General features: G+C 41.6%; 1 protein-coding gene across 2 annotated transcripts in view; it reads right to left on the reverse strand.

The window, feature by feature from the left end:
- The window catches only part of Tgfbr3 (transforming growth factor beta receptor 3), a 209,413-nt gene that overhangs the window by 64,204 nt on the left and 128,685 nt on the right, over positions 1-16,524 (reverse strand). For both annotated transcript variants that reach the window (XM_008826826.3, XM_008826825.3), the window contains exon 4: positions 12,177-12,314. In XM_008826826.3, the coding sequence (XP_008825048.1) occupies positions 12,177-12,314 (138 nt within the window). The remainder of the gene's footprint in view (positions 1-12,176; positions 12,315-16,524) is intronic.

A 16,524-nucleotide genomic window follows, 5' to 3' on the forward strand; every position in this document is an offset into this window, starting at 1 on the left:
TGCATTCAGGAAACAAAAATCCATGTAACTGATTTTAAATTCTTGGGTGTTTTTATTTTGTGACCCAAACCAGGTTATTTTCTTCTAATAAAATGACTTAGAATATCCTTGACTATTGAATTTTCTCAAAACATTCATCATGACCATCTGTTAAAAAAAATTCTTTTGCTGTACTGTAAAATGCTGAAGGACTGAAACCGGCCTGTGCTGATGCTCTACCTGTTTGTACATGCCTACCAGGAAAGCCCTAAAGTGCTGCCCAAACCTGAACATGAGCCAGTATGAGCAATGGGCTAAGTCCCAAAGAAGTGTTATAAGAATGGAGGTGGATGTGAGGAGGTATCTACACATGGCGACCCAAAAGATTTCACTGCATTTGAAGAGCGAGCTCAGTCCCCACAGGTTACCAAATTAATGAAGCAAGAACTGCATTCTAAGTGTTTTCCAAAGTCGAGACCCAAGCTAGCCAGGGATCCTCCTCAGCCTTACAAAATAATCTCCCCAGAAGTCTAAATTTTACTCTTTCTTGCCTTGTACTGATGCATGATTAAGTAGCCAAATTACAAAGTACATTTGCCACCTAATGGGTGTTCAGAAAATAAAAGAGAAAAAAAGGAGGAAGAGGAAGAAGAATCAGTAGAGTTGTTATTGTTGAGTTTTGACCTTGTTACTATTATTTACCATATTCCTCAATCTGTGGCTGCCCTCCATGTGTGCTTCTGTGAATTTAAGGTGTGAACACATCTTTGATGGCAAGCTCTATATGTCAACTTGGCTTGGCTACTGTCATGGTTAATATCATCAGCTCAACAAGCTCTAGAATCACCTAGGAGACTGACCTCTGGGCATGTCTGTGAGGGAGTTTCTAGACTAGTTTAATTAAGGTGAGAAGATTCAAATTAAAAGTGGGCAGCACCAGTCCCCAGGCTGGGTTCCTGGGAAAACCAAAGGAGAAAGCAAGCTGAGCTTCAGCATTCATCTGCTTCCTGGCTGGGTTCGATGTGAGCAGCTGCCCCACATTCCTGCCACCCTTCCTTCCCCACCATGATACACTGCACTCTCAAACTGTGAGTCAAAATAAACCCTTCCTTCAAGTTGCTTTTGTCAGATATTTTGTCACTACAAGAAAAATAACAAATTCAGCCACAGACCCACATTTACATGCTGCTGGGGAGGTGTTTTGTAGATTTGAGTAAAGTCCATAGTTGATGACTGTGTTAGAAGAACAATGACTGTTCTAGGTCATGGAGGTGGCTTGGCCCACTCAGTGGAAAGCCCTTCAGAGACAGCAGGGGCTGCCCTGAGGAAGAAGACATTCTAGATGTGGGCAAAAGCTTGAGCTCACGCTGTGCATATCACCTCCCTTCCAGAAACTTCCTGTGAATCTCTGACTTGCCCTGCCTGTCCCCACAATGGCATAAGTCAGTTCCTTGCAATAAATCTCTTCATGTATATCCCCTGCTGGGTCTATTTCTCTGAAACCCTGGTTGATACGGTTTCTGTGAGTGACTGACACAAGCCCCAGGAGAAATGGAACTGTATATTCTGGCTCATTGAGCAACCAGACCCAAGAATGGTTTAGGAAGGAAGGACCTAAAGGCCATGTCCTTAGGGGGAAGCAATGGAGAAGGGGCCTTAAGCCTAAAACAACTGATTGGAATCCTTTTTAGAACTTTCAAAAATTAACTCAAGGCGAAGGTGGGGCCCTCTGAGCAGGCTGTATTCCTATGCCTACCCACTCCTATTTTCCATTCTATGTTTAATAGCCTCTAAAGAAGGCCATGATGGTCTCCTCTGCCAAAGCTAAGAAAGTTGAACTGAAGCCTGACCTCAATGATGAAATGATCCCCAAGGTGTTAAGGACAAGTGTGTGCTAATTAAGTGAGCAGCCGATCTAAAATCAGTCCAACAAAGGAGCCCAAAAGAAAAGTATTCTTGGGAAAGGGGTCAAAGAAACAATTTCAAGCCCTTATCCAAGTGGAATACTGGAAAGGCCTATATCCCAATTTTGAAACAAGTCATTCACAACAGACTTTGTAAAGCAAGACCTTTGCTCACTTGACCTGATACTCCAATTTGCTCTGAAGTTCGATTCTGAAGCCCTGATCTTGGAATGGCTATTAGGAGCTCCATTCTAGAGACCAGAATTACAGATGACATCATAGTTATAGCCTCAAGTCAAGCAGTATGACTGCGGTAGTTTGAATGATACTGTCCCCTGCAGGCTCCAGGTGTGTTTGGACATTTTGTTCCTAGTTGGTAGCACTATTTTGGGAGGTTTTAGGAGGTGCAGCCATGTTGGAGGAAGCATGTCACTAGGGGTGGGCTTGGAGAGTTCTTAAGCCTTGTCAGATTTTCCAGTTGCTCTTTACTTCTTGTGCCTGCTAGAAGATGTGATTTCTTAGCTTTCTGCTCTGGCTACCTCTGCCACCATGCCTCCCCACCATAATGGACTTTTACGCCTCAGGAATGGTAAGCTCAAATAAACTCTTTCTTCCTTTTCTAAGTTCCCTTGGTCATGGTGTTTTATCACAGCAACAGAAAAGTAACTAATACAGTGACACAATTTCCTGTTCTAAAGGGTATTATTCTATAGGGAGACCCTGTCTCAAAAAAAAAAACCATCTAAAGGATATTATTATTATATGTAACAAGCTCCTATTGCAAGCCAGACACTAAGTACTTTACATGTGTTATAACCACCTCTTAGTAGCTGTTTGTCCACGCACATGCTAATTTCTTTGCCTCAATTTCCTCATATTAAAATGAAGACAATTTATACTTCATGAAAATGGACTTACATAATCCTGTAAAATAAAATAAAAACATTTTCAAATGAAATCAACAATAGCACCTCTGTTACAAACTTGTTATGAAGATTAAAGTAACCTAGTGAGAATTTAGAAGCATCATCTAGCATGCGGTACATAGTTTGGTGTTAAATATATCCATGGATGTATATCCTCAAAACAGGCCACAAGGGTTGCCTGACAGACTTTGAGGATGATAGACATAGCCTTCTTATCCAAACTGGATGAGTCCAAAAGGACGTCTTACAGCCTGTTTTCAAGGATTGGAGCAGAGCTGGCTCCAAATAGCAGATCCTGAACTTCACCCTGTAGCCTATATCCCTTGGAAGCTCTAGAATTTTAAGAATAGGTTCTCAGATATAGATGGGAAGGCTAGAGAGCCAATGGGCTAGCACCACTGAGGGCTTTTACTAGAGGGGCAGGTGCATGGGCCCCTGGCTTTCACTGCCACTTACCATCCAAATGTGACAACAACTTCTCTGGCATGGTGGCATTAGCAGGTCATATTTGCAACAAAGACCACAGGCCATCTAGAGGTAAGGTGTTAGGAACCAAAGGCGAAAGCAGAGATTAGAACACAAATTCTACCCTGTACATAGAAATAATAAAAATTAAAGGGGGTTCTTCCTCTCTTACAGAAATCAGAAGTAATTTCCAAGTCAGAAACTTAGATGACACAATTCTGAAGTACAAAACCAGAATTATCTTGAATAAACCCAACAACTTGTACCCAGAAAGGAGCTGGGCCATCCTGCAGTCACTCTCTGAAACAGACAGTACAAGCCAGCTGTGAGATCCTCACCACATCACTGTTTATACCCAGGCACAGCCAAAAGCTTTTACATCAGCCTCCCAGAACCTCCTGGGACACATTTTTTTTTTTCCCCTTCTCCCATTATATGAAAATACAACATTCTGCAACCTCCCTTAACAAAACATTCAGCTTTCTACTAAACAGCTCTCTGGAGGTTGTCTGTCATGTTACCCATGGTACTAAAGATTAACATTTAATATAATTGCCTGAAGTTTCAGAAGGGCAGATGTATCAGATTACCAGATTAGCCTTACACAATAAAGCCTAAAAGGATGCCCTAGGACTATACACAAAGAAACACTAATGTTCCCTTCAGTGAAATTGAGTTTATTTAACCTCAGTTTGTTGAATGAAAGCAAAGCCTTCACAGGGCTGGGGCTGGGGCTGTGCCTATACACAGACATGACACAACATGCCAGTCAGAGCCAGGAAAAGTCTGCACTGGTGTGAGCCCTCCTGAACAGGATGTCTTGTTCAGGAAAATACGAGAGGGCAACCAGGGCCCCAGGCCACTCATCCGCTGGCAACATTCACCACCTTCCCCCAGTGAGTTTGGATGAATCCTAGTAAAGCTTCTAGAAACCCTCTCTGTACCAGCTGAAATTGGACTCTGTCCAATGTCCTAACTGCCACAGTGACATTTAGGAAGAGTTCTCTTACCACAAAGGGACCAGGAACTCATTCCTAGGAAATATGGTAGTTGACTGACCCCAGCTCATGAGAGGGATCAAGCCTCATATAATTAAGGCTCTTAGGGACAAGCCACAAAACCATCAGATAAGCAGCCTCTGGGAAAAAAAAAATGCATGGTACACAACCACTTGGAATCTCCTCAGGACACAATGAGTCATTCCACCAGAGACATTTCAAAGAACAGCCACCAATCTTGAAACGTTTATTTAATCTGCCTTCAAGAAAGAAGTTATTTGGGGAAAGACCTCACTGGAAAAGCCAAAATGGTATATCCAGACCCCTAGGATACACGGGTGATATTTCTGGCTATGCGGGAAGCTATGTTTGTGTGTAGTGCCCCAACCCATCTGCCCACATGCTGTTCTCAGAGTCCACCTCATGGAGGATGCTGCCTCAGTTGCATCTGCGAGAGGAAAAGTCTCTGTACCATAACTCCCGATTTCCCAGCTAGCTCTGCTACAGGACAGGAAGCTCCCTGAGGGCAGCTGACTAGCCTCATTCTTCCCTGTATTATTCTTCCTGGGGTGGCTCAGTCAAGCACGCAGGCAGAAAACCTGGATGTTGGATGAATGAACAGTGGATGCATAAACCATTCTATGAGGTATGCTAATTTTGTGGGTTTTTTAAAGTGTGGGAGCAGAGCTGCCAAAGAAGGAAAAGAAGGATGTTATGAAAAAAAAAAAAAAAACAGATTTTAAAAAGCAACACAATAGAACATAGAGTATTTTTTTAAGTTCCCGCCTCCACATGCAAGTTTGAATGTCTGAGTTATTCTTAGGGCATTTCTGGACACAGCAATCCTCAGTGACACACTGCTTGGCTTCACGCAACAGTAATGGCTGGACATGTGCTGTGGTACAGGCTGTGCACTGCCCTTCCTAGTGGGCCCTAAACTCACATCTGGGACTGTTTAACAGCTGATTGGAAATTTAGCCTTTTGATTTCCAGTTAAATACTAGGCACAGGAAAACAAATAGCACTTGTTTTTCACCGAGTCTTGTCAGTCATCCAAACTGCAGTGAGGACCAGAGAACTGCCTGTGGTTTGGTGGCAGAGGCCCAAAATATTTGGGTGCTCCCCCCCTCCTCCAGTTTAAGTAAAACGAATAAACCAGATTTTGGCAACCGTCTTTTCAACCACCCCTCCCCCTTCCCTGGACACGCAAAGCTGCTTTTTAAATATTCAGCATGTTCCTGGTATTAATTTACATTCTTCATTAGGATTAAGTTTTGATTTGTTTTTAATCCAAAGCCAACAGCATAAAGTTTGGTTTCTCTCATTTATTTCGACTGCCCTGCCTTGATATTTACTTGGATTTGCTGAGGAGGCAGGGTTCATATTGCTCTTTTCTGTTTCCAATTAAATTGGGATATAATATCTAGCAGTTGCATTATCAAAACATCAGAGAGTTTAAAAGCTAGGAGAAACTTTGGAGATCAGCTAATCCAACCCCTTCATCTTAGATTCTGGAACTGTGCAGTTCAGCGATCTCCTATACTCATGTATAACCACTCAGCAGCAGAGCCGGGACTAGTACTCAGGCTTACTAACACTCAGGCCGGGGAGTTTAGAACCAGACACAAAAGCCTGAGTTAATCTCTGAGCTACCAGATATAATACAAGGCACTAAGTTAAATTTGAATTTTGGGTAAATAAATTTTTTCTTAGTTCAATTATCTCCAAAATATTTCACATGCATATTAAGCAAATTATTTGGCGTTTATCTGAAATTCAGCGTTAACTGGGCAGCCTGAATTTTTGCTTTTCAACTCTGACCACTGTACTCTGAGGTCAACATCTACCCCATCTTCTTCCCATCTGGCCACCAAAGATACACATATCCACAGACGTTTTTTCCCAATTGTAATGATAAATGGCTAGGAAGAAAAAAAATCACAAGACAGTAATCCCCAGGGAGTATGAAGTTAGAAGAAGCTTACTGCTTGAGACTTTTCTCATTTTCGATATCATTTTTCTTCCTTTTTAGCATGCAAAGCAACTAATTCTAACATCAACAGGCTGACTATGGCCTCTGGACCAGGAATTTTATGTTATTACTAGGATCTATAGTCCGTCCTTCCCTCCTTCCCTCCTTCCCTCCCTCCCTCCTTCCCTCCTTCCTTCTTTCCCTTCCTTCCTTCCTTCCTTCCTTCCTTCCTTCTTCCTTCCTTCCTTCCCTCCCTCCCTTCTTCCTTCCTTCCCTCCCTCCCTCCCTCCCTCCTCCCTCCTTCCTTCTTTCTTCCCTTTATTCCGCTTTTTCCTTATCTAGACACTCAGGATCAATCTCTTCATGTGCTGTTGTCTTTGTCTCAGTACTTCTAGAACATGAGGATTTTCCCTTTCTTGCTGCCTTTGTGGAAGTCCCTCCTTCCTTCCCTTCCTTCCCTTCCTTCCTTCCTTCCTTCCTTCCTTCCTCCCTCCCTCCCTCCCTCCCTTCCTTCCTTTCCTTCCTTCCTTTTCTTTTTGCTAAGACAGAGTCTCACTATGTATCCCTGGCTGGCTTTAAAACTTTAAACTCCGGATCTTCCTGCCTTTGCTTCCCAAACCCTGGGATTACAGGTATACACCACAGTATCAGGCCGCTAGGTCTCTTCTTGAAAATTTCTGTATATTCTTTGAGTCTAAAGACCTTGTAGGCCAGATGGAACTCAAGTTTGGAATACAAATAAAGCATTATTACTATTATTATTATTTGTATGTTATACAACAGGGCACATGTATAGCAGTCAGAGGACAACTCCATGGAATCAGTACTCTTTTTTCATCTTTCCATGGGTTCTGGGGACTCAAACTCTGTCTCCAACCTTGTACAAGCACTTTTAACCTGCTCAGCCATCTAGTTTGGCCCACAAGATTTAAAATACAAAATGCACCTCAAATAGATGTATGACACTACAGTAAAAAGATACATTTTTAGAATGTAGTTTAGGCTGAGAGAGTAGCTCAACTTAGCATACATGAAGCCCTAGGTTCAGTTCCCAGCAACCTCACCCCAATCCTGTTCACTGGTTTTTGTACCATCACGTTTGTTTAGCCATGCTCAGGATGGAACCCTTGAACATTCTAGTCAAGCAGTCTACCAGTGAGCTCCAACTGCAGCCCTTGCACCAGCCCTTTCTTCTTTTTCAGCTCAACTATGGATCCCACTTCAGTGGAACCATTTCTTTATATATATTTTTAATTGATTTTTTTGTGTATTTCATACAGAACATCCCAAACAATCTTATTCATCTTTATACCCACCTCCCAAATGGCACCCTCCCATAGCCTCTACCATTGAACTACATCCTATCCCTGAAGGCAGGATAATTTTTACTTCTGATTGCACTGAGGAGCAAACTTGACCTACCGAATAGTCTCTGGACCACCCAGAAAATACTTTAAGGATGCGACTTCATCATGAATGTGTATGTGTACAACTTGAGACACATCTCAGGACACCCTTCAGCCACTTTTATTTCCTATGTAACTAGAGCAACCGGTCAAAGCAACTGTCAAAGCATTTCCAAAGAACACAAAATCCCCCTCCCCATGCGTGACACGCCCCTTTGTCTGTGCAGGGGCATGAGGAGTTGGTGATCTGACAAAAAGACAGATGCCTGTATCAGACAGTATTAAACTACAATATTGTTATATTATTAAAAGTCAGTGGCTGAGACATTCTGAGTAACAAGCCTTCCTACCTAATTATGCAACCGTTCATTTTCAATTTGGGCAATTATAACAATGCAGACCTCTCATTCCAAATTAGCAGGTACATGCCATTACTTCAAGTTGTTTCATCATCCTACTTGAAAACAAAATAACCATTAATGTATTATGGCTCTACCTGAAAGATGAAGACAGCTTGGAGACAGTCATGTGAAACCTTCAACATTATGTGTCAGAAGGGCACAAGGATATGAGCATCTTGGACTGAGTCAAGGGACCTAGTCTTCTCAGCAGCTTTCCCCTTACTAGGTAACCTTAGGACTCAGCTTCTAAGGAGTCTCTGGGCCTACTTATATGAAACAATTTAGTTGCCTCATCTTCAAACTTTAACTCCAAACTCTAATGAATGGATAACCTGGATACACTACTGATTTTCTATCCATCACTGCCCCTCTACTACAAAGGCTGTGACTTGGATGAGGGACACTAATTCATTTAAGGCCCTGAGGGAGGAGTGAGGAGTTGCCCAGCATGTAAGAGAACTCAAACCACCTGTGGTGTCCTGATCTGAGAACCTGACTGAGAAACAGATGCCTTGCAGAGTATTCCAGGCCTTGGAGAAACTTGACAGGGGGAGGAAGCCACTTTGCCTAAGTGAAGCAGAGCCTGGGACCCGGAATTTCAATTCCTAACTTCTCCCAATGCTGTCTCTCCACACTATTTCCCTGGTCCAGCTCTTGCTCTGCAATCTCCTTACATGGAATTAACTACAAATAAGGCTGATGTTAGGTTGTTTACCAAAACCTTTTTCATTAGTGTATTTTCAACTAACAGTCAAGAAGCAGCTCTTACAGCTCATAAACAAAAGTAAATAAATAATAACAAAGATACTTTCCCCTAAAGCCCAGGCTAAAGAGAGAATCCAGAAAATAGTAAATACAGCTATGGTGTATGTGGCCCACACTGTTTACAGCCCTGAAAAATGGCAGTGAACATTTTATAGGCAATTTCATTTAATCAAACTAACATGGTGTTGGGGCTCTCACTATTTTTAAATTACAGTTGGGAAAAGCCAGGTTGACAGAGATAAATTTGTCCAATTGCTGTGCAGAATCACGTCTGTCTAGCAAAGCCTTTGCTCATCACTTCCATACAACCTGCCTCTTGTGGGCACCATTACCTGCATGAGCTCCTAAGGACCTGAAATGAGACTAAGCAACAAACTGGATTCAATTATTTTTTCAGTACCAGGAACTGAAGACAGGGCTGTGTGCACACTAGGCCAGAACTCTTATCAATGAGCTATAGCCATAGGCCTCTTTTCAATCTAAAAATTTTGAGAAAGGGTCATACGTTGCCATCATTGGCTCTGAACTTACTACATAGCCTAGGCAGGCCTTCACCTTAATGATTGTTTTGCCTTGGCCTTTAGAGCAGCTGGGATTACAGGCCTGCACCACCAGGCCCAGCTTGACTTGTTTAGTTAATGTCAATAGTTATGCATAGGGAGATCCTACAGTACTAGTCAGTACAACGCCACTGTACGCATGTAAGTATGATCAAAGCCTTAAGACTTACTATCAAAAATAATTTTAATTGCAGAAGATTGGACTGAAGCCGAGTAAGAATGAAGGGGGCAATTCAGTAGATGTGCAATAGAGTGGCTCCTAACTTTGGTTTGAATCCTAACCCTGTCCAAAATTGTCACGTGATTTGGGCTACTGTTGACCCTCTAAGTCTTAGTTCCTGAGCTACAAAAAGGAGAGACTTTACCATTACCCTAGGGCTGTGACAATTAAATGAGATAAAGCATTAAAGCCCTTATTGTGATTGTTTAAATGTACTAAGTACTAAACCAAAGTAATAATAACCACTATATTGTTACTGTTCCAGCCTTCTCAATGTCAAAATGATGTGAGCTTTAATTTTCAAAACAGGGGGCACAATTTGGACTAGCGAAATGGTCAGTAGATAAAGTGACTACCACCAAACCTGATGACCTGATTTGATCCCTAGGACTCACATGGTGGATGGAGAGAACCAGTTCTCACAAGTTGCCCTCTAACCTCCACATGTTCACCATGACACACGTGCCTCCCCCCTTGAACATGAAAAATAACATAAAATAGATTTTAAAAATTTAAAGGCACAATTTAACTTCTTAACAACCCCCACCACATTAAATTCACCTTTTGTGTTTTTAAATAATTCATTTGGAGACTAATTCGAATTTACGGCAGACTTGTGAGTATTCTATAAAGGACTATAGTACACTCTAACCAGAATCACCAGTTTTTAACATCTTGCCACACTTGGGCTCTTTTTCTGTCTATATACTGCATTTTTTAGAACTATTTACTCCTTATCACTAAGCATGTTTCCTAAGAAAAAGGATAGTCTCATATACAACAGCAGTACAATTATCAAACACAAAAGTACAGCAGTACTTGATACTTTAATCAATAGGCTCATCTACTCTTCTCATAACGCCCTTTATGGCAACTGACCCACCTCTTAATAAGCTCACATGCCTTTTTAGTCATTCAATCTAGAATGGCTCTATAGCCTTTCTTAGCCTTTCATAGCTCACTTTTTGTTTGGTTTGGGGTTTTTGAAACAAGGTCTCCCTGTAGCCTCAGCTGGCTTAGAACTCACTGTGTAGACCAGGCTGGTCTTGATCTCACAAAGATCCACCTGCCTCTGCCTCCTGAGTGCCGAGATTAAAGGTACGCACTACCAAACCCAGCTATGGCTCACTTTTTCTAGAGCACAGGCCTGTTCTTCTGTAGAATGTCATTCCATTTGATTTTGGCCAATGTTTCCTCATGATTAGATTCAGGTCGCACACATTTCTGGTTGGAATGCAATGTAGGTAATGCTGCATTTTTATTTACAGACACACAGCATCCATCTGCCCCATACTGGAGATAGTTGCTATTTTCTTCCATAATTAATAAGTAACTCAAGGAAAACAGAGTTTCTAAATATACTGTCCCTCAAGCTCCATCCTCCTCTTCCAATAATTAGATCTAGCATCTATTGAAGAGTCTTGCCTGATCGACTTTCACTGTGATGGTTGAAAAATGCTATTCTAATGCCATCATTTCTTCCATATGTATTTATTAATTAGCATTTTACTACAAATAGAATCTCCCCGAACTCCTCTATTTTACATGTTTATTTAATCTACCAGTTAAATACATGAGCTATGGATTCTTACTTTATTCAACAGGTACCTTCCAGGTTTTAAAACTATTCCTCAAGTGACAAGAAACTCCAGATCTGGATTAAGGTCCCTAGAGAGGCAGAATTGATTCATTAGGCAAAAGCAAAACTAATATTGAGGACAATGCTCATCTTAAGACACAGGCAGTCTAAGGCTCTGCAGTGAGGACTCTCGCCTGAAGCTGTTGCAATAGACTGTGAGTTATCATCACCAAGTTGCAAAGCTGCTCATCATCAGACATGATATCATACCCCAAAAATTCCATCCAAACAACCCATCTATTTCTCCACAACTAGCAAATTTGAATGTTCTGGCAAACTCCAAAGGACATGATTTACAAATAGTAGGTAATATTTGGATCATTTCACAAGAGCTAGGCTCCAGCTTTTTTTTTTTTTTTTAATAGAATACAAATGATTTCATGTTTGGAGCTGACTGTGTCACTTTCTTAACAAACAGTTTCTCCTATCAGAAATTAGACCTGTGTTATATACAAACAGGAACGGGCTTGAGCATATTTATTTTGTGGTCAGAGACCACACACTCAGTGGCTATTTTCAGTATTGACAGTGATTTTGATGCCACAAGGCAGAAGGGAACACCAATGTGCAGGCCACACAGACTATGACAGTGGGCCCTGTACCACTGGGCAAACTAGACACGGCTCTGCATCCACAGAACACATGTGGGTGGCATCTGCTTTATGTGAATGCTTTCCAATGTTATCTCAAAATCTCCCGGTGTGCAAATCAAAATGAAACATCCTTTGGTATCATTTCAGTGAAAAGAACTCTTTTTTAAAAAGCATTTGCAAATTGGGCATGGTGTGCACACCTGTAATCCCAGCACTCAAGAGGCTACAACTGAAGCACTCTAGCTACATAGCAAGATCTTGCCTCACAAAGCCAAAAAATCTTGCAAAGTTTGAGGGTCATTATACCCTTGCACTAGGATCAGTTTGAGGGAGGGTTTATATACTTACCAAGAAAAGTCTAGAGACTCCAGTGGCTAGTCTCTCTGTCTTCAGATGCCACATCAGGGGCTGTGGGGAGTTGAGCAGGAACACAACAGGCTTATGGTGAATGTGAACTGAGGAGATGGGGTTCAGATGTAGAGTAACCTGGGAGACAATAGAAACCAAGGAGAGAGCTTAGCATCGATCACCAAAAATACCTTCCAGACACTTTTTCACAACTCACCATTAAAAGCAAGCTGTAAGTGAGGTTGGAGAGATGGCTCAGCAATTAAGAGCACTAACTGCTCTTGCTAAGGACCTGGGTTTGATTCCTAACACCCATATGGGGCAGCTAACAACCATCCATAACTCCAGTTTCAGGGGATCTAGCACCCTCTTCTGGTCCCCATGGGCATTGCATGGCACAGCTGCACTTATATACAAGCAGGCAATATACTCATACACACACACACACACACACACACACACACACACACAAATAAATAAAATACTTTTTTTAAAAAAAAGAAAAAGCGATAAGCTAGTTCCAAATCTATGAATGTGATATATGAGGTTGACCTACATGATGCTGCCAATATTGGGCCACTGTTTTACTACCTATTGGCTATTTCATAATGTGCAGCCCCAGTAATTTCAATGAAAACATGGCTTGACTATTAAGAATAGAAGAAAAGTAAACAGAGCACTTTCTTTTACTCAAAACCAGGAGTGTAGGAATAAAAATTACCTGCCTTCAGGGCTGCCTTATCCTTCAAATCAAATGACTAAGCTGAAATTAGAGAACAGAATCTCTTAGGGGTGGATTTTAGGGGTGGATTTTTCCCTCTGGACCTGCAGAGAAAAGACTTTCTTCCCTCGCAGGTAAGTTCCAGCCTCTACAAAGCAAGTGAGGTCTGCCAAAGAAAAGTGCTGAAAGCGAGGAGAACTGGGCTGCCAAGGGGAGCTGCCAGTCCTCCCATGCCAGTGACAAGCACAAAGGGGTTTTCCAAAGAAACGAAATCCAAAGATCTCACAGAACAAACAATGACTATAAGGGCCTCAGTCAAAAAGAAAACAAAGCGCCTGCCTAGGAAAATGAGGGTCATTTCTGACAAGAGGGCTGTTGTAGGTTACCATCATTAGCATCATCAAAGGTGCCCATGAGCCACACTGGACAAGGTAGACTCTACCAAGGCACAGGAGCCAAGGTCAGTCTACACAAAGACTGGAAAGCAAAGGATCTGTGAAGAAATACTGACTAGATGCTTTCATATAATTTGTCTCACACTGGTTTTCTCTTTAAACGTGTGGGGTGAGAACCAAAAATCACATACTTAACCAGACAGGGTGAACTTACCAAAGATCACCATAGCAACAAGGGTGAGGAAGGATGAAAAAGGATGTTGGTTGGAAAGATGCAGACTGACGGCTACACGGGGCATGATGGTTTCCTTAGCCATCACCCTTCTGAGAATTAAATAAATGCTCTAGGCTTGTGATCTGACTGTACAGTCCGACACACTGTACTAAAAGCTGATTGTTTTTTGGATTTTAAGAATATTTTATTTATTATTTTCATTTTATGTGTATGAGTGTATTGCCTGCATATGCGTTAAGTGCACTGGTGTCATGCAACGCCCTGGCAGGTCAGAAGAAGGCATCAGATCCCCCGGAACAGGAGTTACAGATGGTTGTTAGCCACCATGTGGGTGCTGGGACTTGAACCTTGGTCATCTTCAAGAGCAGTCAGTGCTCTTAACCGCCGAACCATCTCTGCAATCCCCCAAAAGCTGTTTTATATCTTCCCGCATGACTGCTTGCCTAATTTGATCCCAAAGCATCTCTATATTCTTTTCTAAGGGCAATCTATAACCAGTATCATTTATTGTTGTACCCAACTCAATGATAAAGCACTAAGCTTTATCTTTCAAACCGATGCTTTAGTTTATGGAAAGCACTCTCTAAATGCCAGTAAAATGTTTTTAATTCTCCACTTCTCAATACCACAAGGCACATTATTCTATGGATAAACTGAACATTAGAATATAATATTGTTTGTTAACTATTGAGTATGTATGTCTTAATTTCCAAGGTAGAATGTAGAAAAAAGATACTGTTCTTAGCATATTGTAGACACCATAATTTTTTTTTATTTATTATCTTATTTTGTGTGTATGTGCATATTGCCTGCATGTTTGTAAGTGCACCCATGTTGTGCAATGCCCGCAGAGGACAGAAGAGGCCATCAGATCCCCTGGAACCAGAGTTACAGACAGTTGTTAGCTGCCATGTGGGTGCTGGGATTTGAACCCAGGTATTCTATAAGAACAGCCAGTGTTCTTAACCGCTGAGCCATCTCTGCAGCCCTGACACCATAAACTTTTATTTGTTTCAGCCAATTTGTAAATGTATATAATTTACCTAATAGATTTAAAAGAGTCTGAAGAATTAATAAGTTCAAAGGGAGTTAGCTAGCAAATTTGTAGCAAATACTCAAACTGTCACAAGCTAGCTCTGCACAGAGGATCATTTTTGGACTTGGCATAAGCATAGTACCAAATCAAAGCACTAAATGAACTGTGATGTCAACTACAGCTACAGCAAAATAATGTGTCCTTTGGTTGTTCAGACGCATAGCACGCTTTGGAGACACTGTCTGCATCTAGAAATAAACAGATTGATAACCACTGGAAAGAAGAACTGCAGTAGAAACAGCAAAGGCAAACTACAAACTGCAGCAGCACTCCCTGAACACAGACGCATGCTACAGAGAGTGCACTCTAAGAAATGAGGCCCAGCAACAGGACTTAGTCCAGAATATGTGAAAGCCATAAAGCTACATACACCAATACTCCCTAACAGCAGGTAGCTCACCGAACACTACAAGGGCTCAAAGAATAGTAACTAGCTATCACAGAGGAGCATCAACTTTTCCTGCTTTGCAGTTCTAAAACATACACTTTTTCTTAAAGTTCCTAAATATCCCAAAAGTTTTGCTACAAATGTCCAAAGCCAATAAATACATATCTCAAATGAACAAGAATTTTTTAAGCTTATGAAAGGAGAAGATGTAAGAAGCAGATATTCGTGCTTGGGTCCAAATTTTTCCAGATGGTCCGAGTGTCAAGGCCTGGCTCATACAATCAAGGAAAGATCTCCAGGAGGCTCAGCTCTGTGCTTTCCTGGAAATGGCTCCTGCTTCAACATGTGGCGGTGTCTGGCCAAGATGAAGCTCTGGCACACAGGTTCCGGGCAAAGCCCCAAAGTCATTTGGCAAAGAAGAATTCACACTATGATTGGGAAATTAAAAGAAAAATACCCAATGCCTTAAAAAAAAATCATTTGGCAGGCACAGAGTCCTGCAAGCTCGGGCTCACCTAACCCCTCAGAATCCTGCAAGCTCGGGCTCACCTAACCCCTCAGAATCCTGCAAGCTCGGGCTCACCTAACCCCTCAGAATCCTGCAAGCTCGGGCTCACCTAACCCCTCAGCAGCCTCCTCTTCCACACCTTCTCCACCTGAGCAAACCGTGCTGAAGGGAAGATAGAGCCAACCAAAAACAACCAGGAAAAAGAAGAATGTATAAAAGCTCCTAGGAATTCTAGAACATAGTCAGAATACCTCAAAGAATCCTTGGCGAAGATGCCTGATTTCTTCTAGGCTTTAAAAAAGAAAAGGACAGAAAACAAAAGCCTTTGGGACCAGTTATAGCGTTATAGCTCAGAAATGTCGATTAAAAACTAGATATGTTCTTCTCTTTCAGACTCTTTTTTTCTTTTACTTCACTGGTTCCTCTCCATTATCCTGGTTCCTCTAGTTATGTCTGGATACATACTCACTTATAAGGATTTGATGCTAGGATCCACATATGAGGGAGAACGTATATCTTTTTTTTTTTTCTGAGTCTGTGTTACTTCACTTAGTATAACAGTTTCTAATTCCATCCATTTACCTGTAAATATCATGATTTCATTTTTCTTTACTGGTGAGTAAAACTCCATCGTATAAATGAACCACATTTTCATTACCCACTCGTCAGTTGAGGGTCACTGAGGTTGCTTCCATCTCTTAGCTATTGTGAACAGAGCAGCAACAAACATGGATGTACAAGTGTCTCTGCAATAGGATGAGTTCTTCTGGTATATGCCAAGGAGTGGTATAACTAGGTCAAATGGTAGGTTCATTTGTTAGTTTTTTAAGAGTTCTCCATACTGCTTTCCATAGGGGTTGAACAAGTTTGCAGTCCCACCAGCAGTGGATGAGCTTTCTTCAAAGCATAAAAATTTGCTCCTTAATAATTAGTAGATGTGAAAAACATTACCACTGAAATCTACCTGATGACTTTATATCCATGCTCAGATGCCAAGGAGCTCAG

Source organism: Nannospalax galili, unplaced genomic scaffold, assembly GCF_000622305.1.
Source record: "Nannospalax galili isolate Female #2095 unplaced genomic scaffold, S.galili_v1.0 scaffold451, whole genome shotgun sequence".
In the NCBI taxonomy this organism is placed as follows: domain Eukaryota; kingdom Metazoa; phylum Chordata; class Mammalia; order Rodentia; family Spalacidae; genus Nannospalax; species Nannospalax galili.